This window comes from Cebus imitator, unplaced genomic scaffold (assembly GCF_001604975.1).
Source record: "Cebus imitator isolate Cc_AM_T3 unplaced genomic scaffold, Cebus_imitator-1.0 Scaffold125, whole genome shotgun sequence".
Classification (NCBI taxonomy): Eukaryota; Metazoa; Chordata; class Mammalia; order Primates; family Cebidae; genus Cebus; species Cebus imitator.
The window spans coordinates 100,809-123,376 of record NW_016107440.1 but is presented as its reverse complement, the minus strand read 5'-3'; the positions used below and the strand labels follow the sequence as shown (position 1 = coordinate 123,376).

At 47.3% G+C, this 22,568-nt stretch overlaps 1 protein-coding gene across 3 annotated transcripts; it reads left to right on the top strand.

Annotated features, from left to right (window-relative positions):
• Positions 1–1,993: 1,993 nt before the first annotated feature.
• On the top strand, positions 1,994–16,568 carry LOC108312451 (transcription factor COE2-like). 3 transcript variants are annotated; one of them, XM_037742661.1, is made up of 7 exons: positions 1,996–2,713; positions 5,186–5,342; positions 6,411–6,474; positions 6,743–6,798; positions 7,275–7,348; positions 14,310–14,378; positions 16,161–16,568. In XM_037742661.1, the coding sequence occupies exons 1-7, from the start codon at positions 2,583–2,585 to the stop codon at positions 16,240–16,242; spliced, it is 633 nt and encodes a 210-aa protein (XP_037598589.1). In that variant the 5' UTR covers positions 1,996–2,582; the 3' UTR covers positions 16,243–16,568. The 3 variants fall into 3 exon arrangements, with proteins under 3 accessions (XP_037598590.1, XP_037598589.1, XP_017395869.1); XM_037742662.1 differs by lacking the exons at positions 14,310–14,378; positions 16,161–16,568 and adding an exon at positions 13,145–13,227 and having other exon boundaries at positions 1,994–2,713; XM_017540380.2 differs by lacking the exon at positions 16,161–16,568 and having other exon boundaries at positions 2,000–2,713; positions 14,310–14,382.
• The last annotated feature ends 6,000 nt before the right edge of the window (positions 16,569–22,568 follow it).

Genomic DNA, 22,568 nt, shown 5'->3' with positions numbered 1-22,568 from the left:
GGGGCTCACGGCTGTTCCACACTCTCTGCCAGGGAACTCAAGGCTTTGGCCCTGCTGGACGCAGACCCGAGACGAAGAAGGGAGTGTGGGCGGGGGTGGAGGGTGGGTAGTTGCTTGAGGTTCGGAGAGATTTATAAAGAGAGATGGTAGAAGATTCCGGGTGGTTAGTTTTTGCTGGGACCGAACTTCTCCGTAAAGCCTGCATGTAACAGAGAAATTGCCAAGTTGAAACAGGGCAGTGAATCTCATCCCTACAGATTTCCCTCCCACCCTCCCCCTTCTTGCTGAGGACACTCCTGTCTTACTTGGCTTTTACAAGCCACCTAATCTGTTTCCCAATCGCCCTGTATGGTTCTCCAGCCCCTTTTAGTCCAACAGGGAGGACCAAGCCAGAGCTCTGGGGTCCAGGTACCACAGTCAACACAACCCAGAGGAGGGGGATTTACCTTCTCTACCTTCCCCCAAATCAGTGACCCCAGCCCCTGGAACCCGGGGCCTGTGCAGAGAGGTCGGTGTACCCGCCCCACAAACTCCCTAACCCCTTATCGGTTTTCAAGGGAATCTCCGCAGTTGGGAGCAGCGCTTTCTAGCAGCAATCCCGCGCGCGCAACAAGGTGCTGCGGTGATTAGTCCCGTGGGGGCGGAGGTGGAGGCGCGCACCGCTCCCTTTCTCAGGAGAGCCGGGTTTTCTTTAAGTGCAAGCTTCCTGTCCGCCCAGGCAAACGAGTTGCGAGGCGCTGTGTCCTCTAGCGGCAAACCCTCGCAGTTCCTTTGCGAGCGCTCACCTACACCTAAGGGATCTCATCTCTCAAATCTGAGACCTAAGTGGGGACAAAGTGCCTTGAACGCAGCCCAGGCGCTCGCAAATGCCCTCTCCATAATGAGGCCGGGAGACCCGGGCGCAGTCGCTCGAACTGCGAAGAGCTGATTGTCTCCTCCACAGCAGATGGTCTTTGAGCACAGATTTGCATTCATTGTCTTCAAATCTGTTTTCGCGCTGGTGTTCTAGATTTCAGCAGCAGATCTATGCACAGATCAGAATACAAAAGGAGAAGCAAGAAAATGACACCCAGCCAGGAGGATGTTTAATAGGCACCGCGAGCTGCCCGGCGCAGTTAAAAAGCCGTCTAGGGTTTCAGCTGTTCGCTGAGGCTGCTGCCACCGCCTCCCGGCCACCAGCCTGCGGCCAGCACCGCGGCCACCGCGCAGTGGGCGAAGTTTCCGCGACTCCCCCGTCCCTCCCCCCCACTCCCGGGGGCTTCGGGAACAGAGAGATGGGGCGGGAACCGGGGGACCCGCGGGACTACGCCCCGGCGGCTCGCACACGCAGCCCGCCTCGATCTGTCAGCAGCCTCTACTCCACACAGTGCGACTGCGGCTCGCGCCGGCCCGCGAGTGTTTTCCTTAGCTCCTGGACCGTTTTCCCCGGCACTGTATTTATCTGAGCAGCACTTGCGCCCAGCTCGTCCACCCCACTCCATCCCCCGCCTTCATTCACGTGTCCTCCACTCTCAGCCCCGTGCAAGCCGCACACAACATCTGATATCACCATGGAACTCCAGGAGACCTGCGGGAGCCGTTCAGGGAGCTGGGTGCTCTGGGGGACGTTTGCACAAAACATAAGCACACGTGGCCACGCTCACAAGCATGCACAGAGATCCGAACCCCGGGAACGGACGTGCCTCCCGGCAGGCTACAAACACCTACATCTAGAGGCAGGATCCACGGACGCTTCCCGCAGCCAGGCCGAGCCCGTGCGTCCCCAGCCCGCAGAGCCCGGCTACCCTAAGTCAGTGCAGGGTGTCAGGGCCCCCCCAGTCCTGCGCACGCACACGGGATTCGTGCAAGGACGCGACGCCCGCAGCTTTCTGTCCCCTTTCACCTCCCGGACTCCCGGCAACGCAGAGCGTGGCGCGCGCCGCAGGAGGACGTCGGACCGGCTAACCCGGCGCCGGCCAATCCCGAGCGTCCATGCAAATGAGGCTCCTTATCGGGCCGCGGCTCCGCCTCCCGAGGCCAGGGCCGTAGTAACCCATTCATGGGGCCCGCGCGCGGCTGCAGCCCGGCTCCGCGGCGCTCGCAGCCACCGCCTCCTCTCGGCTCCGGGTCTTCCCCTTCCTTTTACAACTGATCCTGTTGGGGATTTTTTTTTTTTTTTTTTCTAAATTGGAAAGGTGGGGAGGAGCAGGGAGGGGGGATCTGGAGGAAGGGGAGAGATTAGGCAGCCATCAATTTCTTCCAGTTTCTCCCAGAACAGGTGATGCTTCTAAATTGTGATCACTTTCAGGAGGCAGCGCTGCAGCTGGAAGGATGCGAGCGACCTAGGGTGGAGGGGCTGAGGCGGCAGATCTGAACTTGCGGAGGATAAGAACCCAAACTGGCTACATCAGTCCGCACCTCGCCAGTGAAGCAAAGGACCGGTTATCTTTTTTTTTTTTTTCCCTAAGACTCAAACTTGGGCACTTGATCCCTTTTCTTGGATTGCTTTGGAGGAGACGATTTGCTGGCAACGTTGGAAACAGTCAGGACTGTATTGTTGTAACTCATTTTTAAAGCGACAGTTAGAGGATCAGACTTTTTAAATGTTTGGAATTCAAGATACGTTAGGAAGAGGACCAGCTCTGAAAGAGAAATCGCTGGGCGCAGAGATGGATTCGGTCAGGTCCTGGGTCCGGAATGTCGGAGTGGTGGACGCTAATGTCGCCGCACAGAGGTAACGACACGGCCGCGCAATTATTACCCTCTCGGTCTCTCGCTCTTACCGTCTGTCTCGCCGTGTTCACCCCTCCCCTGCTCCCCTTGCTTTTCTCTCTCCCTGTCCCCCCATCTGTCGCCCAGGCCCTGCGCGCTGGGGTTCGCCCTCGGGCAAGCAGAACGCTGCAGTCAGGGGAACGCTCACTGGGCAGCCAGCACTGGAGTTTCTGAACTGCCTGGTCGTTGGCGTTTCTCTCCCACTCCTTTACCGCAGTACATGCTTTGCAAGGAAAAATGACAAAGTAGCACCCAACATCTCCCAGCTCAGTCCCTAGTCCTGCGAGCTGAGCCAGGCTGGCCCGGAGCGGAGCGTAAGGACCCGCTATGGCAGGCGCGGCGCCGGGGGAAAGCCGGCTTCCCGGCCACTCCCGGCTTCGCCACGCCGCCTGCGAGCGCCTGCCTCCCGCATCTTGCTGGGCGATTCCTGGAGCCCGGGAGGCCGGTGGCCAGAGGGTGGCGGCGGCGAGAGGAGCGGGAGAAGCCGGAGCGGCCGCCCGGGAAGGCGAGGCGGCTGGGGGCTCTGGGAGGGGGGAATAGGCTGGACGGTCCTGGCTTAAAGGTAGAACGGTGACCCAGACGCACGGAGTTGGGGAGCTGGAGAAGAGAAGAAATTAAAAAGAGGAGAGAAGACAGAGTCACGATAGAAGGAGTTGCGGAGGGATAAAGAGGCGAGGAAAGGCGACCGGCAGCCAGGCAGGCGCAGGGGTCACCAGCTTCTGGTTTTGCGGATCCCTGAGGTTGACTTTGTGTCTAGGCGTCCGCGTGCTGGGATAGTAAATACCATGTCCAGGGTGCCACCCTACGAAGACATTATGGTCCCATTCTATCATCACCACGACTGGGTTGGGATTTGTGGTCTCCAGGTCCTTGTCTGCGAGAGAAGCCGCCCTTCTACCCTCAAAGAGCCCATGAACTTCTTCCACGACCCTCGTCTCGTCGTCTGCCTTCCTGGCCACTCACCCACCTTTACGTGCCAACATCATTCGGAGAAATTATCCCTTTCCCAAACTGTCCCGGTGTCCCGGGTAGAGCGAACCGGCCTCCACCCTTGGAGGAGAGGAAGCAGAAGTCTCATCACTCCCGGACTTGGGCCGGCGGCGGTTCCCTCCCTCCCGCGGCCCGGGGCACGAGGGTTTCCTTCCCGCCGATTGCACTGCGTGGCGGCGGCTGCCGCGGCGGCGGCTTCCAGCACCGCTCCGGGACTGGCCCGGCAGCGAGCAGACTGAAATAAGGCGTCATTGCAGAGCCGGCTGTGCCGCGCATTTCCTTAGCCCGGCTCCTTAAAGACGCCTCCCTCGCCTGCCTCCCTTCCTGGGATCAAAAAGTTGTTGAAGCTGGAACGGGCAGACCGAGTGGGGGAGATCTTAGCCAAAATGTTACCCCTTTCAAAAGAATGAGTGAAGGTGCTCTCGCCGCTAGGCAGACGGCTGGGAGACCCCAGCGTCGCAATCTATGCGCTCGCCTGCGGCCCAAGTCTTCGGTGAAATGGGCTCTGATGGCCAGGTCGGATTTGACTGCGACCGGCGGGCTGGGAAGTGTGTGCACACACTCAACACGCTCGAGGGTCCCCTAACTTGGGTTTCACAGTCACTGGGTTCCGCTGGCGCCGCCGGGAAACGCAGCTTGAGTGGGGATTGCGGCAGCCCCAGGAAAGGAGGTTCTTGCCTTGTAACAGGTTAGCTTTTCTCCACCTAGCACCTCTGGGATCGAGGGTCCCTTATGTCGGTCATCTCATTTGGGGTGGCCAGTGATCCCCGGGGCTGGTCTCGAGGATTCCCAGCTGCCTCTGTCCCAGGTATAGCTTTTCGGAAGAGGGAAGCAATCAGCCCAAGGACCCAGACTTGGACTCTGTGTTACTCTCCTGCCCGCACCTTGGGGTTCTTAGCCACTACATTTCCCAGTTAGCATGTGGGCCTTGTGGGCATTGGGTCTAGGACAGGTCACTCGAATTAATACGAAATAAAAGGGTCCCTTCTTCCGAAGGGAAGGAGGCACTTATTCTCCTAACCCTGGGTCCCAGCTTTGCATCCTGATACACCCAGCAGTACCACCTGAGGGAGTGGATGGAGCCATCCCCCTGGTGTAGGATGCGGGTCACCTCTTTAGGGGACCAATCTGGGCCTCTGTGGGCAGCCTGGGTCTTTCGGTTTCCACTAAAGACAGGATGGTGGGTGGCCCAGCAGTGGGATGCCGGACCACTGGGTGGTGTCAGAGACCCCAGGCATCAAGCCTGTCACCCAAACCCCGTGGCCACGGTGACTCTGCTAAGGAGTCTCCACTTTCTTAACCGAACTGGAGAAAAGGCCTAAGGGTCAGAACTCTGGACCTGAGAAGTAGACCCCTTGCCCCTCTGCAGTGTTGTGAGCGGTTAGTAACATCGTCTTTTTGTCCTTGCCCGTGTCCTGTGTCCCCCATTTGTCTCCCTGTGCAGCGGGGTCGCCCTGTCCCGGGCCCACTTTGAGAAGCAGCCTCCCTCCAACTTGCGGAAATCCAACTTCTTTCACTTCGTCCTGGCGCTCTATGACAGGCAGGGGCAGCCGGTGGAGATTGAGCGCACGGCCTTCGTGGACTTTGTGGAGAATGACAAAGTAAGCGGAACTTACCCCCCAAACTCCGCGGCCTAATAACTCCCTCTTTGCGAAGCACTAAAGATTCCATCTGTCACTCTCGGGACACTTTTCCACTCACATCATCAGGGATGAAAAATCGAGACTTCTTACCCCTAGCCTCTAAATTAGTCTATTTCCCGAACCTCCTCCCACCCCCACTTCCCCACCGGGAGCAGGGAGCCTGGCGCCCTTAGTAGCTCCTGATTATGGACTGACGGTGGAGCAAACGCCCTTCGGACTAGACCATAGTTAAAAAGTACACCCAAGGCCACCGCTCCCCTTCTCGGGGTTAATTTTAATTATTTTGCACCTGCGAGAGCCAGCAGGGGGGCTGAGTTGCATAACTAAATGGAAGCCGGCAGCCCAACCTTGGCCCGCCTTCAGGCTGTGCCTTCTTTCCTCCATGGCAGAGCCTCCTCTAAATTCAAGCCTGGAATTGGGGGCTGGATTCGATCTCAAATGAAGGACAGTCTGCCGAAACCCATGTGTGACCGAAGGAAAATCTCTTGCCCTTTCCTGGTCTCAATGTCCCCAGCTGTACAATATGAGCTTTAGAGCAGGCACTTCCCAAAGTCTCTCCTGAACTTGGAGCTCAGTCCCTGAGCTCGTGGCCCTGCAGGCGCAGTCCTCACAGGATAGGCCCGAATGCTGCCCTTCCAAATGACAAGTCCCTTCACTTTTCTGCCAAGGGAAGCCATGGGGCTTCCTAAGGACAGACAGAGCCTTATGGGTTGGGTGGCGCCTGTTTAAAGGCAGCTTTGGCGAGTTGTCTGGTTGTCCAAACTCAAGGGTCGCTCTTCTGAGGACATTTTTAAAGGAGACAGAGGGCCGCAAAAGGTCAAGTGGCTACAAGTCTTAGCAAGTTTCTGAGGGCGGTCAAGGACAAGCAGATGCTCGTGCCCTTTGACCTAGGGCAGGACAGGTGGTTGTTCAAAGCTGCCTTTTGATGGGGAGAAGGGATGTGGGGTAGGGATTCACTCTCTCCTCTTTCCCTCATTTTTGAGGGGGCTGGAAGGCAGGAGAATCGAACGCTCCTTCTCTTTTCAGGAACAAGGCAACGAGAAGACCAACAATGGCACTCACTACAAGTTACAGCTCCTCTACAGCAACGGTGAGCTTGTCTACAGCAACCTTGAGCCGGCGCCTAGCAGCCGGCTTCCGGGACGCACACGGTGACTTTGCCACGATCAATCGCAGGAATGGTTTTGGAGACCAGGGCGGCGGGAGGCTTGCCCAGGACAGGGGATTGGGAGGTCACTGTCTCCAGGCCGGCTTAGCCTGGAGAGGCTGCTTGGGCCTCAGCCACAGGGCAGAGACGGGCTTGGGGTGCCTGGAAGGGGCTCCACGGCCCTTAACTCCTGGCTGTCGGGTCCCCACAGGTGTCCGCACGGAACAGGACCTTTACGTCAGGCTCATCGACTCGGTCACCAAGCAGGTGAGCCCGAAGTCACTTGGTTCCTCTTCGTCTGTCTCTGACCTCCCCTCCTCTTCAAAACTTCCCAGTTTGTCTCTGACCTGCCCCTCCTCCACGATTTCCTGGGTCAGACTCCACAGCCCCCTCCATGGCAAAATGTTTTCTTCTCTCTGTCTCATCAAATGTCCTGTTCTGTCTGGCTCAGGGAAACTCTGTGGGTGGAGGGAGGCAAACAAAAAGGATGGAGAGGAAACAATTATTGAGAGATACAGGTCCCCAAACATTCCGTTTTGCTAAGAATGATGTTCTCATTGGGGCAAACTTCTCTATGATTTGAGTCCAAACTCATATGCGCAGGTAGTGCTGCTAGCGGGAATTCGTAACGCAGTGGCAAGCGGTGGGAGAAAAAGCGATGTTGTGCTCCTTCTGAAGTCCCTTCTTTCCTTGCCCTCCACCCCTCTCCACATCTTCCCTTCCTGCCCCCACCTACTTTACAGCCCATCGCTTACGAGGGACAGAATAAGAATCCGGAAATGTGCCGAGTTCTCCTGACGCACGAAGTGATGTGTAGGTAAGAGGCGCCTTTTCCCAGGCCTGCCGGGAGAGCCCGCAGGTGCTCGAGCCCCGCCTGGCGCGCCGCGTTCCCGGGACTAATTTTCAGGAGTGAGGGCGCGCAGCTGGGAGGCCTCGCGGGCAGACTGGCGAGTCCAGGGTGCAGATTCACGGAAACCATTTTATGCAAGTTTCTTAGAGCATAGCCCCTAGGACTGGAAAGAAAACCCAGAATGACTCGGGATTCCACGTCTCTGATGTCGCAGGAGTTTCCTCTGGCCAGTGGAAAGTCTCCATTGTCCCCTGGTCAGTAGTGCTGGAAGTGGGCTGGGCAGCCCGGGCCGGGTTTGGGATCGGGGATTTTCGGCTGGAGTTCCTGCCTGGCCTCGCGTGGTAGAGTTCCAGGCGGGCCACTTGTGGAGTTACTGAGTCAGAGCCCTGGAAGGACTCCTAGTCTGGGCGAGAGACCGCCAGAGGGTCCAGCGGCTCATTTCCGGGGCGCTTCCTAGCACCCAGGCACCTGCGGTGATGCGGAGGCGTTTTCTTCCTCCCGGGAAGTTGCTCTCTTAGGACTTCACGTGCGGGTGTGTGTGTGTGTGTGGGGGGGGGATTCTCAGGACAAAAGGAACTACCTGGAAGAGAGATTAGTCCATTTCCCACCAGTGCGTAGGAGGGGCAGGGAGAGGACCCACGGGGAGATCTGCAGTGTGGAGAAACAGCTGGATTCTGATGTTCGAGTCGCGAAAGGTTGTCTACTGGCTTTTCTGCACCTTTCCCATCTTCTTTTCAGAGACCAATCCATTCCACCTTGAGCCCTGTGTATTATCCACTTTCTTCTGCCTGACTAGAAGAAAATTTAAAAAATCAGAGGAATCGCATTCACACTTACTCTTACAAATGTTTATTGAGTACGTAGTATGTGCCTGGTATTGGCTGGGTGCCGGAGACCCCACCGCAAACAAGAAAAGATATAAATAGGAAACTCTGGAAACAGTGTGGTTATTTTATCATGAAAATTTAAATGCCTATTCCACACATGCCTTTCTTCCTCCAAAAAGCTCTGATTGGAGGGAAAGCCGCAATCCTTCCTTACTTGGCTATTGCTTTAGTGAGTGTCTCCCAACTCCAGACTTACTAGTTTTGGGTAATTGCAGGCTCTCTGATTTAGTGTGGACTGTTTTATGGGCAGCTCCCTGAAGCCCTGTCTCCCTCCCCAACCCAGTCAGGAAGAAACCATAACAATCAGACATGTTTGTTTTGGTTTTGACCAAGTATTAAAAAAACAAACTCTCCAAATGCCAGTGGCTTCAGCTGAAAGCAATGAAGGCTTCCTTACTGGAGTAGCTGGGGGGAGGAAGACATTGGGAGCAGTAAGACGATAGATACTCCAGTATCCCAGGGACTTTTGATAACTTTATTCAGAAAGAAAATACAATTCTGAGATGGGCTTCATATAATACCTCGAGGTAAATAGTGAGGATGCTTTGATTAGGTTGTTAGTTGAAAGCAGGTTTTTTTGTTGTCTGTTATTTTGCCTTTCTTTGGAGAGATTAACTTCTGAAAAGGAAAGAAAAAACCAAAAACTGATCCATTGTCTAATGAATTATACCTATCATTTTAAATAATGCTTGCATGCCCCATCCAGCTGTAGTTAAGACTGACATTTTTATTTTTAAGCCCAATCAAATCCTCCTCATTTTATGCTGTTTAAGTAGCAGCATCAATTTTTAAAGCCTCTAGTTTAGTCTGCATTAGTAACACAATATAAAAATTTAATGTACTGTAACTTCTCTGCATTGGAGACCTGGGAAGATGCTCTGCTGTTTTCTTCCCAAACTAGAATTTAAAATAGATATTAGTTATGTGTAAGTAAATGATCCATTGGATGGATACTGTCTGCAGCTGTGTGAGTATGTGTACATGTGTACAGATGAGATGTGTGATGGCAAATATTAAATGCATCCAAAAGGGAAGTTATCATTCAATCTATCAGCTAGAGCTGGTTGATTCTCCAGGAAGGGGTAAAGTTCCTTCTCTTACATTTTAGGAGCCAGTCGTAGCAGTCAATGATTGAGGGGTGAATCAGGTGCTCCGTTTTTCAAGGGTTATTGCCTGTACTGAGTTTCATTTGCATAGTGTTATCTGACATACCTGGGAGCTTCCCCAGCTGGTTTTATGTTCCATAATCTTTAGTAAAAGGCTCATAAATTGGTGTTTAGCTTTAAACGGGGAACAAAGCAGAGACAAAATAAATCTCTTTAGAAATAACTTTTTTTCCCCCTTCCCCAATGGTCTCTGTTCCTCTCTTCTTTGCTTTGGTTCATTTTGCCAATTATTAGCAAGAAGAAATCTAGTTGTTATGTCGCTGCCAGCCACCCCTGAGCCCTCAATGCTCAGAGGGTTAAAAGATATTATAATTTGAACAGAAGTCGTCTCAAGGCCTACAGCTGGCTAATAACAGAGTTGTATTGAGCTCGAGCAAACCCCACAGCTGTGACTTTTCGCCACAAGGCGCAGGCTAGACAGGGCCCTAATCAGATGGGCCAGCCGGGCAGTGAGGCCAGTGTCTTTATCGGCCAGATGGTGTGAATTTAGACACTTTTGTTATGCAATCGCAGGGAGGAGTTGGGGAGAAGAAAACAAAACAAAAGCCACCATGCTGTGCGCTTATTTGAGTTTGAAATTAGAGACAGATTTTTGAAAGTTGAAGGTTGAATTTTAAAAACGATTTTGGAGGGGAAAGGGACACATTCGCTTGTCGTGAGCTGAAGTTTGGCTGACTGGATGCCCTCTGTCCATGGCTGGGGATTTTTTCCCTTCCCCAGCCATCTTTTATCCCTCTTCTTTTTCCCTTTCTGAAAAATGCAGGTAGGATTCAGGATCGCGATAAGATTTCTCATATTTCCCCACCTCCCACCTCCAACTGGTTTTATTTTTTTCTCTCTCCTTCGAAGACTCTGGGTGGAGATGGGGAGAATAAATCGAGAGTGTTTCAAATAAAAGGTTTTCCAAATAAGTACCAGAATAAAATAAACCAAACCAAGGCAGAGAGAAGCAGTGGAACAGCTTTCATTTTCATTCATCAGGAAAAAAGAGCACCTCTGAGTCTCTCTGGGGTTGTTACAAACACAGTCTTAACCTATTGCCAAGTTCAGTTTCCTCTTCTTTTTGCTTTGTTTATTTTTTTACTTTTTTTTTTTTTTTTTTTTTTTTTTTTTTTTTTTTTTTTTTTTTTAATCTTTTTTTTTTTTTCAGTTTTAGAAAACATTTATCATGAACTTTAGACTGGCATGTTGGAGAATAACCCTAAAAGCCTTTTAACTAAAGTTGCTGAATCTGAAGCTGATCATCCAGGCTTTGTCTACACAGCAAAGGGAAGGGAGAATTGAGTTTGTCATCTGAGTAATTCAGGGACCTGGTTTCTGAGCTGTTCCACACTATTTGGAGAGTGTAGGCTCACAAACATTTCAGGTTCTCCATTTCCCATTGCTTGTACTGATACTGCTGGCAGGAGGACTGAACACGGTTTAAAAAACAAAATAAAGAACAACTAGAACATATTAATGAAACCTTTTCTCTAAAAAAAAAGAGAACGAACGATTTGCTTTGGCCAACTTACAGACCTAGGACAATCTTCAGGCAGGCTTAAATGGGGCTAATTCAACCAAGTTCTATTATTTTTATACCTTTTCTGTTATAGTTCGGCCAAGTGAATGTCTTCTATGTATTTTCCGTGCTGAATATCAATGTTAGAGATGATATTTAAATATGTTACTGTTGGAAAATGGAGGACTGGATCCTAAAGTTTCTCTGCATTTTTCTTTGAATATCATTTCCTCCCAAGTTCATTCCCTATGTTATACTACACTGGCACCAGGCTTACATTTTTATCTGTTTTTCTTTTCCTCCAGAGGAAATCCCCATGGAAGGCAGCTGAATTCAGCTGAACAATTTTGCAAACTTACTCAGCCCCCTCAGAATAATTCCTACCCAAACTAAACAAATTGGCACATTCTGACAGTGTGCGCTCTTGTAATTAAATTGTACCCGGCATTGCACACATATTTGGGGTTAGGTTGACTTGCTGGTGATGTCAAAGGGGAGAGTCTTGCTTGAAGGTCTTTAGGTAACTAGCATGTATGGGTCTTTTGAAATTGTGTTGCTAAGAAAAATGGCTTGCCTGAGCTGCAAAGGTATTACGTTGACATAAGCAATATTCTAGAAACAGGAAAGGTGGGAGAAATGGGTGGGAGGGTAGGGATTTGGGAAGACAGACAAGGGGTTTAGGAGGTGGGAGAGCAGCTGGCCTGCATTTTTATTGGTGTTAATCTTGGGATGGATTGAAATTTTAAAAGTTAAGATCTAATATAATTTCAAAGGCCAAATATTATTTCAGAAAGTCCCAGTGGCAAACTCTGGTATTTAAGAAAGTTGAGATCATTTTTCTTTTCCTTCCTACTAATTTGATTAAATTTCTTAAAACCTCATTGTGCCCATTTCCTGCAAATGTTTTAGCATCTCTTAAGTACATTTTACTTTCTGAGGATGGTAGACTTATTCACTGGCGAATCCACATATCCTGCATGAAAGAGATGGGTTTAAAAAGTTTTAAGACATTTATTTGTTTGTTTATGTTTAATTCTGTGGAGGACCAGAGAGGGTAAATGAGCCACAGAGAGCCACAGAGCTAGGACTGGGGCTTGGAGTGGTGGCATATGCCTGTAATCCTAGCACTTTGGGAGGCTAAGGTGGGCAGAGAGATTGAGCCCAGGAGTTCGAGACCAGCCTGAATGATACAGTGAGACCCTGTCTCTACCAAAATAAAAAATAAAAAATTAGCTGAGTGTGGTGGTGTGTACCCGTGGTCTCAGTTACATACGGGAGGCTGAGAAAAGAGGATCATTTAAGGCTGGGAGGTTGAGACTGCATGTCACTGCATGCCAGCCTGGGCAACAAAGTGAGACCCTGTCTCAAAAAAACAAAAACTAGGATTGGGCTGGTGCTAGGCCTTTGGGTTCCTGCTGTCACATGACTTTCTTTTTAACTCTTGCTATTGCCAGTTTCAAAGGGTGCTCATGAAATCCCCTAGCCTCATGGACTTAAACCTAGAAAGGACTCTAGAGAGAATCAAATCCAACACTTTCACTTAATTCATAAGAAACAAAAAGCCAAGAGGGTTAAAGACATTTGGCTAAATTTGTGAAGCTGGTTGATGGCTTGGAGACCAGAACACTGATTTCGAGTTCAGCAACTTCATAAGGTATCACATCAAACTTAGGCTACAGAAAAACAACCATGGGAAGGGCAGAGCTCACGTATAATTTGATTGTTGTTAGTATGCTTACTTCTTAGGCATATTCTCCAACCAGTATGGATAGTTACGATTTTTTAAAAAGCCATGTCAAGGCTACATTCTTAGCCAACTATAGTTGATGGTGGACCGTGTGCCTGAGATGAGCAGAGAGGTATTCAAAAGTCTGTAGCCCTGACAAGCAGCAGATGGGCTACCTGGTGGTAAGGGGAGTGAATTCCCTGTGCTTCTTACCAGCAAGCTTCCTTTGCCCTTCTCACATTTGTCTAGGTATTTTTGAATAGATACCTTTGGATTGGAGTGTTTTGCTCCCCTCTCAGGTCCTAGGGAGTACTTTCTGTTCGTTGTAATTGTCTTAGGGGATCTTCTTTATCTCCCTCTCAGCTAATCCCATCAGCATTTATTGAGGTCTTTGTACAAGGTACCCAGCACATGGGGGATGTCCTGGGAAGCGGAGTTTTCAGAACGGCACTTACAAACAGTGGGATATCACTTCTGTTTCAGACTTGGTGAAAATTATCGGAGATACCATCCCACAGCTCCATGCCTCATTTTCCTCCTATTTTAAAATGCATACCATAGTTCTGGTCCTCATCCTTCATCTTTGAAAATGACGGAAATGAGTGAATGAATAAATGTTTACAAAGTATACCAAGATCTCTGGAGAAAGATGTTATGTAAATAAGCTTTGTAGTAATCCAGGCAGCCTATTTTATACGTTTTCTTTCCTCCTTTTTCTTCAAATATTTATTAAGCCACAAAGACAAAAAATATCATAAAATCATTGAGCTTCAATCTGGAAGTGACCTTATTGATCTTAAAATCCAACCTTCCATGGTTCAGCTTACAAATATGGCTCATGGGAAAGTTGATTTGCTGAGAATTAGCCAGCTTGTAAGTCCCAGAGTGAGAATTTGAGTATATTTTGACTTCAGGTTCAGTGTTGTTATTTTTTATTTTATAAAATGTGATCATAAATCCTGCCCTCAAGCAGCTTACAGTTGGGAAGCTACCTTGAACAGATTTATTTATATTTATTTATTTTTTCTTCAACCTTTAAGTTCAGGGGTACATGTGCAGGACGTGCAGGTTTGTTACATAGGTAAACAAGTGCCATGGTGGTTTGCTGCTCAGATGATCTTACCACCTAGATATTAAGCCCAGCATCTATCAGCTATTCTTCTTGAGGCTCTCCCTCCCAGCATCACCCCTGCAGCAGGTCCCAGCGAGTGTTGTTCCCCCTAAGACAGATTCATCTTTGTGAATGTTCTTGTGGCCAGGCGCTACAACTCACGCCTGTAATCCCAGCACTTTAGGAGGCTGAGGTAAGCAGATCACCTGAGGTCAGGAATTTGAGATCAGCCTAGCCAACATGGTAAAAACCCATCTGTACTAAAAATTCAAAAATTAGCTGGGCGTGGTGGTGCACACTTGTAGTCCCAGTTATTGGGGAGGCTGAGGCAGAACAATCACTTGAACCCAGGAGGCAGAGATTGCAGTGAGCTGAGATCGAGCCATTGAGCCACTGCACTCCAGCCTGGGTGACAGAGCCAGACTTTGTCTTGGGGAGAGGAAAAAAAAAAAGAATATTCTTGTTTGTCATGTGCACATTGCATTTTCTTGATTTAATAAATTTCTTTTACTCTTTTGTTTCCTTCCCAATCTACAGTCGATGCTGCGAAAAGAAAAGCTGTGGAAACCGAAATGAGACTCCGTCGGACCCGGTCATAATTGACAGGTAGGGGGAAAAAGTGATTTTTCAATCATTTTTGGTTTCTTTTCTTCATGAACCTCAACTCTGAGTACTGATCCGTGGAGCTTTGCTGTCAGGTTGGTTTCGTGTTATTTCAAGTCACTAAGCTCGTCCAACAAGAGCCTCCTCATGCTGGCCTTTCTTGGCAGAAGCCAGAATCTTCCTTCGGAACATGTGTTTCTAAATCTGTGGCGGAGTCTTTTCCAGGTGAACTGACTTCAGCCTAATAAGTAGTATGTGTGGTGAAGGATATAAGCAATGGCTTCTCTCCTCTCGGGCAGGGGATGGTCTCAGTCAGTTTTCTAGAAGAGGCAGTGTGCCCCCAGTTAAGTGGCATCTGCTTTATGATTCTCCATGATTGCTGCTGGGCTGGAAGATTATCAATTTAGAGTATGGTTTAGGGGATTAGGACAAGCACTCTGTTGCGTTGAGGGAGATTCCTTTCTACCATGGAGGATTGCATCCTGGGTTCTATGTTATATTTTCAGAATGGGAAAGATTCTTTGGGACAAGACACTAATTCACCGAAATGTGATTTAGTCATCCTCTGCTGCCTGTTTTTGTGATTGGAAACAGAACTTACAAACCATCGAAGAAATACCAAATTAACTTCCAGCAATCGTGTAATTTTTAAGAAACCCCATATTCCCACCCCTAATTTTTTTCTCTTTCGTTAAAAAACGGAATAATTCCCTGTTGCTTCTTTCTTTGGGTTTTCACATTTCTAGCCAGGTCCTGAAATGGATTGGAGAGATCACAGTCTCCAAAGTTGTTATTCCAATATTCCAACAAATTCTCAGTTGGGAGAATGGAACCTCTGGCATTTTTCCCAGAAAGCCAGCTTGGTTTCTTCGTGGAAAGTATAGCATAGCCTAGGAATTAAGGAGGCTGGAATTCTGGTCCTGTCCTAGCTTCTGACCTTGGACAAAGCACTCAGCATCTCTGTTCTTCAATTGTACAAAGGTGGGTTGGGGGGCTCTGTCACTGCTGTAGGCTTCAAGAGGCTGCTGAAATATCAGTGTCAGCTTTGCAATGTTCTCTGAGATGCTTGAAAGAGAATGATAGGCAGATATAAAGTGTTTGTTGGATGGTGTATAGTGTCTTTGCCATTTTAGAAGGTTTCAGTGAGCTGTATTTTAGGGAGGTATTCAGGGTTGCTCTGGTCTTTTCGAAAGTACAGAGAAGCTTAATTATACAGAGTTGCAAGTACTCTTTGGAGTCAGTCATCTTCCTCATCTTATAAATGAAAAATGTGACCCTTAAATGGTGGCATGACTTGCCCGTGGTTGTGCAGTTGGCTGGGCAGAGCTGGCATTGGAACACAGCTGTCCTTCTAGGCCAGGTGCGGTGGCTCATGCCTGTAATCCCAGCACTTTGGGAGACCAAGGTGGGCAGATCACTTGAGGTCAGACATTTGCGATCAACTTGGCCAACATAATGGAACCCTATCTTTATTAAAAATACAAAAATGAGTCAGGCATGGTGTCACGTACCTGTAATCCCAGCTACTTGGGAGGCTGAGGCAGGAGAGTCACTTCAACCTAGGAGGTGGAGATTGCAGTGCCAAGATCATGCCACTGCACTCCGGCTTGAGTGACAGAGCAAGACAGCGAGACTCTGTCTCAAAAAAAAAAAAAAAAAAAAGAACATCACAGAGCTGTCCTTACTTCCAGACTTGTGCTTCTCTTTATGGCCACAGCCTTGTCCTCCCAGCACTTTCTCTGTCCTAACTGATGAGTTGGATCTGCTCATTTCTCTGTTTCCCAGGGATTCTCTGGGAGACAGGAAGCATGTGAGAAAGCCTAGACCAAGGTCCTGTCCTTTCGGGCTTGTGGACGGAGCTCACTAATCTTTATCTAGTCTTTTCCACCATCTTTAGCTTCTCTTTTAAGAAGATACTCTAACCTCATGACTGTTACCTCCTTTCTTGAAATAAATATTTCTATACCAGCTTTAGAAATGTTTGCAAACCCGTAAATACTCACCTCTACCTCAGATCTCATAAGCACATACCTTAATGGCTCTGCATTGAGCAGGAGCTCCTACTTTAGAGAACTATATCTAACTGCATTCACAGATAAAGCTGACTATGCTCATGTTTTCTTCCTGTGTAATACACATGTTACAAAAGAAAGTACACATGTACAAAAGAAAGTATCCTTGCATCTATAGAAAGAAAAGATTTTCATATTAGGTGCCTTCATAGTTTGTGCTAGCATGCTTTAAATTCTTCTGAGAAAGTGGAAATTGTATCTTGGCTGCAGATTATGAGTTTTATGTGACTGTGGCATTTATTTTTACTATCCTATGCACAATACGATAGCCCAGTGATGTCTCTGCATCACTGGAAATATGTGTTACTTCTGAAATGTTGCATGTCTACACAGGGAAACATACATACCAAAGGATACTGTAAATTGCCCAGTATCAGGTTTTAAGGGCACCCACTTTAGTATAAACAGATGCATTTGTTTGGCTGGTTTATTGTAGGGCTTTCATTTGAAGATAACCGTTCTCTCACTGAAACCTTGTCTCATTGCTCCCGAGTGTCTTTTGGGTTTACCTTAGCCTTTTTGCCTTCATTTTCAGAAGTAAAATGGCAGGAAGCAACCTGAGCATATTGGGATCCCATCTACACACACACAAAAAAAAATTTAACTAGGCATGGTGGGTGCACACCTGTGGCTCCAGCTACTCTGGAGGCTGAGGTGAGAGGATCACTTGGACCCAGGAGGTTGAGGCTACAGAGAACCATGATCATGCCACTGCACTCCAGCCTGGGTAACAGAGGGAGACCTGTCTCCAATAAAAGAGAAAAAAAAAGGCATGAAGTCAGGTTTCCATTTGTTGAAGGTGGGGATGGTGCTTATAGTATCCAGGGGTTTGGCTCAGCCTTGCGTCTGGCCTCTGTGTCCATCCGCCAACGTGGACATGCAAAGTTCCCTCACAAGCCCCAAATGGGTGCAAAGCAGTCTATTTTGGATTTCCTCTGTGTAAATATAGAAGTCTGTTCTTTGCCCTTGCTCCTATAATGCCAACTAATTATCTCCTCCCCCTTCTCACCTAACCTTACCAGATGCAGTTAATTTACACTGTCTGTCTTTGTGTTTTCCCAGACAACAGGCACGCTCCACTCTGGCTCAGAACGAGTCTGTTTATTCCCTTGAAATGTGCATGCTCCAGGAAGAGGGAGAGGATGGTTTCCTAAGTTTTCAACTCTAAGGACCCCTTAAGCTTCTTCCTGGGTGAACACAGGGTTTGGCAGGATTTTTCTGTCCAAACTGCTATGGACAAGTAATAATGCAGCTGTAATTCCATTTTATTAATCAAAAACATACAGCAAAATGGAAAGGAAAAGCATCTCACCTCAGAAATGTCCTTGATATGGTCAATGGCCAATTTAAAGAGTTTTTGATCGGGGTGAGATAACCAGCGTTACTACACTGACTTGGGAGGCTTCCAGCTCAAACACTAAACAATGTGTCTTCCCAGTGAGCCCATATGACCATATCCTGGCAGATCTTCTGTTTCCAATAGGCTGCTTGAAATATGAAAAATCACTTTTACTACCATGTGGCCTCTTAATTGAAAACCACTGGAGTTTACAACAGGGGATCCCCCGTTAGGGAGTTAGTTCTCCATTTCCCAAAACTTAGTCGCAGACTTGGAGTTTTTTCCCCAATACTAAATTACTCCCAGCCTTCTCTCTAGAAATATAAATTTATTTTTTATTTTCAGTTTTTCAGTATGCTTTTGTGAATTCTTGGACAATTACAGCCCTCTCCAAAAGACCAGCCCAAAACGCAGCCCAGCAGGACTTGCTGCTGAATCAAGGGTCTTCCTATTAATTTTTAGTGTTAAAATCCAAAGTCCCCATCGGGGGGAAAAAACCCCAAAACAGAACAGAACAAACAGAAACAATAATGAAACATCGTCCTTACTGTGGTCTTCAGCTGAGCTCTTGTCTGTAAAGACCTGTGTGGTAAATAAAAATAAAAGGCTTGAATGGATTTGCATTTGTGTTTTGGAAGGAAGCTGTCATTCAAACTTGGTTGTTAGGGGCTGTGTTCTCTTCAAATGCTCTTCTCTATCTGGAAGCTTCTCTGACGATCCAGTGAGCCTCTGAGGGACTCAGGATAACCTAGTGATCTGTGAGAAGAGGATTTTAGGGACAGTCTGACTAATGTGGGAGAAGGAAGATGAGTCCCTCTTGTTCTTGTCCTCGTCAGCCACACAGAAAGTCAGATGGATAGGGAGGGCAAGAATTTCTTTTGAATCTTGGTAGGCTGCCCATGTGCATATTGGTAGGGTATTTTCTAGTAAATAAATAAAAAGCAGGTCCAACCTATTTCTCACATGCTAAATATCCCAGTCTTTTGTTTGGGAACATTGGTCTCATACATTTCTGAGCTCTTTTCCCAGGAGGTCCATTTTAAGCGTTGATGTGTTTTTGACTATTTTCTTTCTTGAGAAACCAAACAACAGAATGACCTTCATTCAAAAGATTTGTTCAGAAAGATCTGACTAAACTGAGGCTTAGTTGCCCGTGAGGGGTTTTCCTAACACCATTTTCTCTCTTTCTCTTTTTTTAAAATTTAATTGTGGTAAAATACATATAAAATTTATCATCTTAGCCATTTTTAAATGTGTAGTTCGGTGGCATTAAATACATTCACACTGTTGTGCAACTATCACCACCATTCATTTATATAATTGTTTTCATCTTGCAAAACTAAAACTCTGTACCCATTGAACATTCCCCACTTCCCCTCCGCTACCCCCCAGCACATGGAAACCACACTTCTATTTAATGTCTCTATGAAGTTGACCACTCTGCATTCCTCATGTAAATGGAACCAGGTACTGCTGATCGTTTTGCTTCTGGCTTATTTCACTTTGCATCACCTCAGGGACTCCCCATGTTGCAGCGTGTGTCAGAATATCCTTCCTATTAAGGGCTGAACGATATTCCATCGTATGCATGATCCGCATTTTATCTATTCATCTGGCAATAGGTTGCTTTGACCTTTTGACTACTGGAAATAATGTTAATGTGGACATGAGAATATGAGTATCTGTTTGAGTCCTTGCTTTCAGTTCTTTTGGGAATATACCCAGAAGTGGAACTGGTAGACTAGATGGTAATTATATTTTCATTCCATATTGTTTTCTACAGGAACTGTACTATTTCACGTTGGTAGCCATGTACAGTAGCAACGGTATTTTACGCTGGTGGCAATGTAAAATAGAACAGTTGCTATAGGAAACAATATGGCAGTTCGTTATTTTTCTTCCGTATTGTACGTAAGCACAAGCAAGGCTTCCAGCTTCTCTACATCTTTACTGGTTCTTGTTATTTCTTATTTTTGTTGTAGTCCTCCCGATGGGTGTGACTCTTGTCTTTAATGATGTTTTCTCCTTCATCATCTTGGTGAGGGCATTGTCATCTGCTGGTCATGCCTCTGGTCCAGGCTAGCCATTGGCCCTTCCCCTGCTGTCTAGAGCAGCCTTTTCCTGCCTCTCTCTGCCTCATGGACTACCTTGTTCTACTGGAGCATACGTTTGGGTTTACTTTCCCTTGGGCTGTACTTGCTCTTTCTCTCTCTCAAGTGTGTTTCTTAACTCCAGTAAAGTGCGATTTGTGGGATGGAAACTTTTGGAGAATCACTGTAGAGATGGAATTTGGGTAGTGGTTGGAGCTGAGCTGCAGGTGAGGTTTATGTCTACAAGGTGACCATTGCCTCACTCTCCTCAGAAATGGGCAAACGAGATCTACCAATAGTGATATCTCCTGAATGAAGACGTCTGGCTCTGAGACAGATAGGTAATAAAACCAATAATAACATTTATCTAACAGTTAATTGGCACTTACTGTATGTTGGACATTGTACTGTGACATTGGTGTTACTAAAATAGTCTAATAATCTTAATCTTCAACGGCTGATAAAAATCTCAACTTTGAAGGAAAAAAAAAATCAGCCTTAAGGAGTTATAGAACTCAGCCAAGGTCGCGTAGCCAGTTTGCCTGTTAAACTGGAATTTAGTCAATAGGTGGGAATAACAGAGATAAAGAGTTTGGCATAATAGAAAAAAAAATCTGCAAAATTAAGAGCCATGAAGATAGAAGGCCCTGGTGGGTGTGACCTGGAAGAATTGATAGGAACACTGGAGGGGCATTCTGGTTTTGGGGAAGGAGTGGGCCCTGTTGGCCCCTGAAGTAGCATTTAACTCTGATACTGTGTGAGTCACATTCAACTGTGTGACAGGTTTGACAAAATGTCAGTCCTTGATATGAGTGAGGGGTGGGTAGTGCAGGGTAGCAAAAAGGGCCCCAAATTAGGACCAGAAGACTGCACTGGACCCCAGTACATTCACTAGTTAGCTGTCTAATATTACAGAGGTCAAGAGCCTCCTCTCTGAGCCTCAGTTTCCCTATTTGTAAAATAAAGTACCTTGAGTTTATGGGTGACTAATATATTACCTTCCAGTTCTACTTTCTCTGATTCTTGCTCAGGCCTCAAGTTTGGGGATCAGGGATGCTAATTTATCCCTGTTCCTCAATCATTTACTGGAGTTATTAATATATATATCTTCTCTGTCCAGACTCTTCATTTCCAGTATGGGAGAACCCAGTGCTGTGAAGAGCCCACAGAAACTGGGCCCCAGGCAATTAAAAAAATTTTCTTTTTTGGAGACAGGGTCTTGCTCTCTTGCCCAAGCTGGAAAGCAGTGGTGCAATCATAGCTTGCTGCAACCTCAAACTCCTGGGCTTAAGTGATCCTCCTGTCTCATCCTCCCAAGTAGCTGGGACTATAGGTATACTACTATGTCCGGCTACCTTTAAACTTTTAGTTTTTTGTAGAGACAGGATCTCACTCTGTGCCCTGTCTTGTCTCAGGAATTCCTGGCCTCAAACAGTCCTGCTACCTCAGCCTTCCAAAGTGTTGAGATTACTGGCGTGGGGTGCTGCCTCAGTGTATTTTTTTAAAAGGGAAAATTTCATTCCCTCAGGGAGGGTTTAGATTTTCTCAATTAAAAAATGACAGATTATCCAATGTGAATGCATCATTCTTTCATGATCTCATTCCGTTGTTTCCTAGCAAAACGTTTGTTAGTCTCTTGGACTTTCAGGGACTTACAGGTAAGATAAAGAACTCTGCAGCTGGGGAAAAGTTTCCCTATGGATTGAAGCTCTTCACTGGAGAGCACTGGAGCCAAGTGGTAAAAAAGAAACAGAAAAACGACTCCTCTTCATGACTGGAGAGGTGGTGCTGCAAAATTCGCTCATGTAGTTGGATTAGTGTTTAAGAATTATACTTATTCTGCTTGTCTAGCCAGCTTCCTGACACTGGAGCTTTAGGATATGATCCAAACTAGCTGAGTCGTCTATAAATGGGCTTGTTCTATCATTCATTCACTTGGTAAGTCCTTGTGTGATTCAGTCATCAAGCAAAAAATATTTGTGAATGGCAGTGAGAGATCAGGGAATACAGCAGGTATGGGTCCCACTCTTGTGGAGCATACAGTGTAAATAATCACACACACACACACACACACACACACACACATACATATGTTTTGAAATGGAGTTTCACACTTGTTGCCCATGCTGGAGTGCAATGGTATGATCTCCGCTCAGCACAGCCTCCACCTCCCAGGTTCAAGTGATTCTCCTGCCTCAGCCTCCCGAGTAGCTAGAATTACAGGCATGTACCACCACTCCCAGCTAATTTTTTTTGTTTTGTATTTTTAGTAGAGACAGGGTTTCTCCATGTTGGTCAGGCTAGTCTCGAACTCCCGACCTCAGGTGATCCACCCTCCTCAGCCTCCCAAAGTGCTGGGGTTACAGGCATGAGCCTCCACACCTGGCCAGTAAATACATATTTACAAAATATAAAAATTGCTCTGAAGACTAGGTAAATGGATGGTAGCTGGTTTCCAATGTTTGAATGCCATCCTTTTTTTCTCCATGGATCCCCCTGTCTGGACCACAGATCTTGAATTTTTTCTATTTTCTCCCTTTGTACGCACTGTTTCCACCTGGAATACTTACCGCACGCACTCTGCCAATATAAATCCTGTCCCCTTTTCAAGACCTAGTTCAGATTCTACTTCCTCAGAGATACTAATTCTTATAGCAAAAGTCTTTTCACTTGAATGTTTTTTTTTTTTTTT

Coding starts and splice junctions, on each gene's coding strand:
- LOC108312451 (XM_037742661.1), top strand. CDS start 2,583: ATGTTTGGAATTCAAGATACGTTAGGAAGAGGACCAGCTCTGAAAGAG. Junction 2,714..5,185: donor GCTAATGTCGCCGCACAGAG/GTAACGACACGG, acceptor CTCCCTGTGCAG/CGGGGTCGCCCTGTCCCGGG. Junction 6,799..7,274: donor TCGACTCGGTCACCAAGCAG/GTGAGCCCGAAG, acceptor CCTACTTTACAG/CCCATCGCTTACGAGGGACA.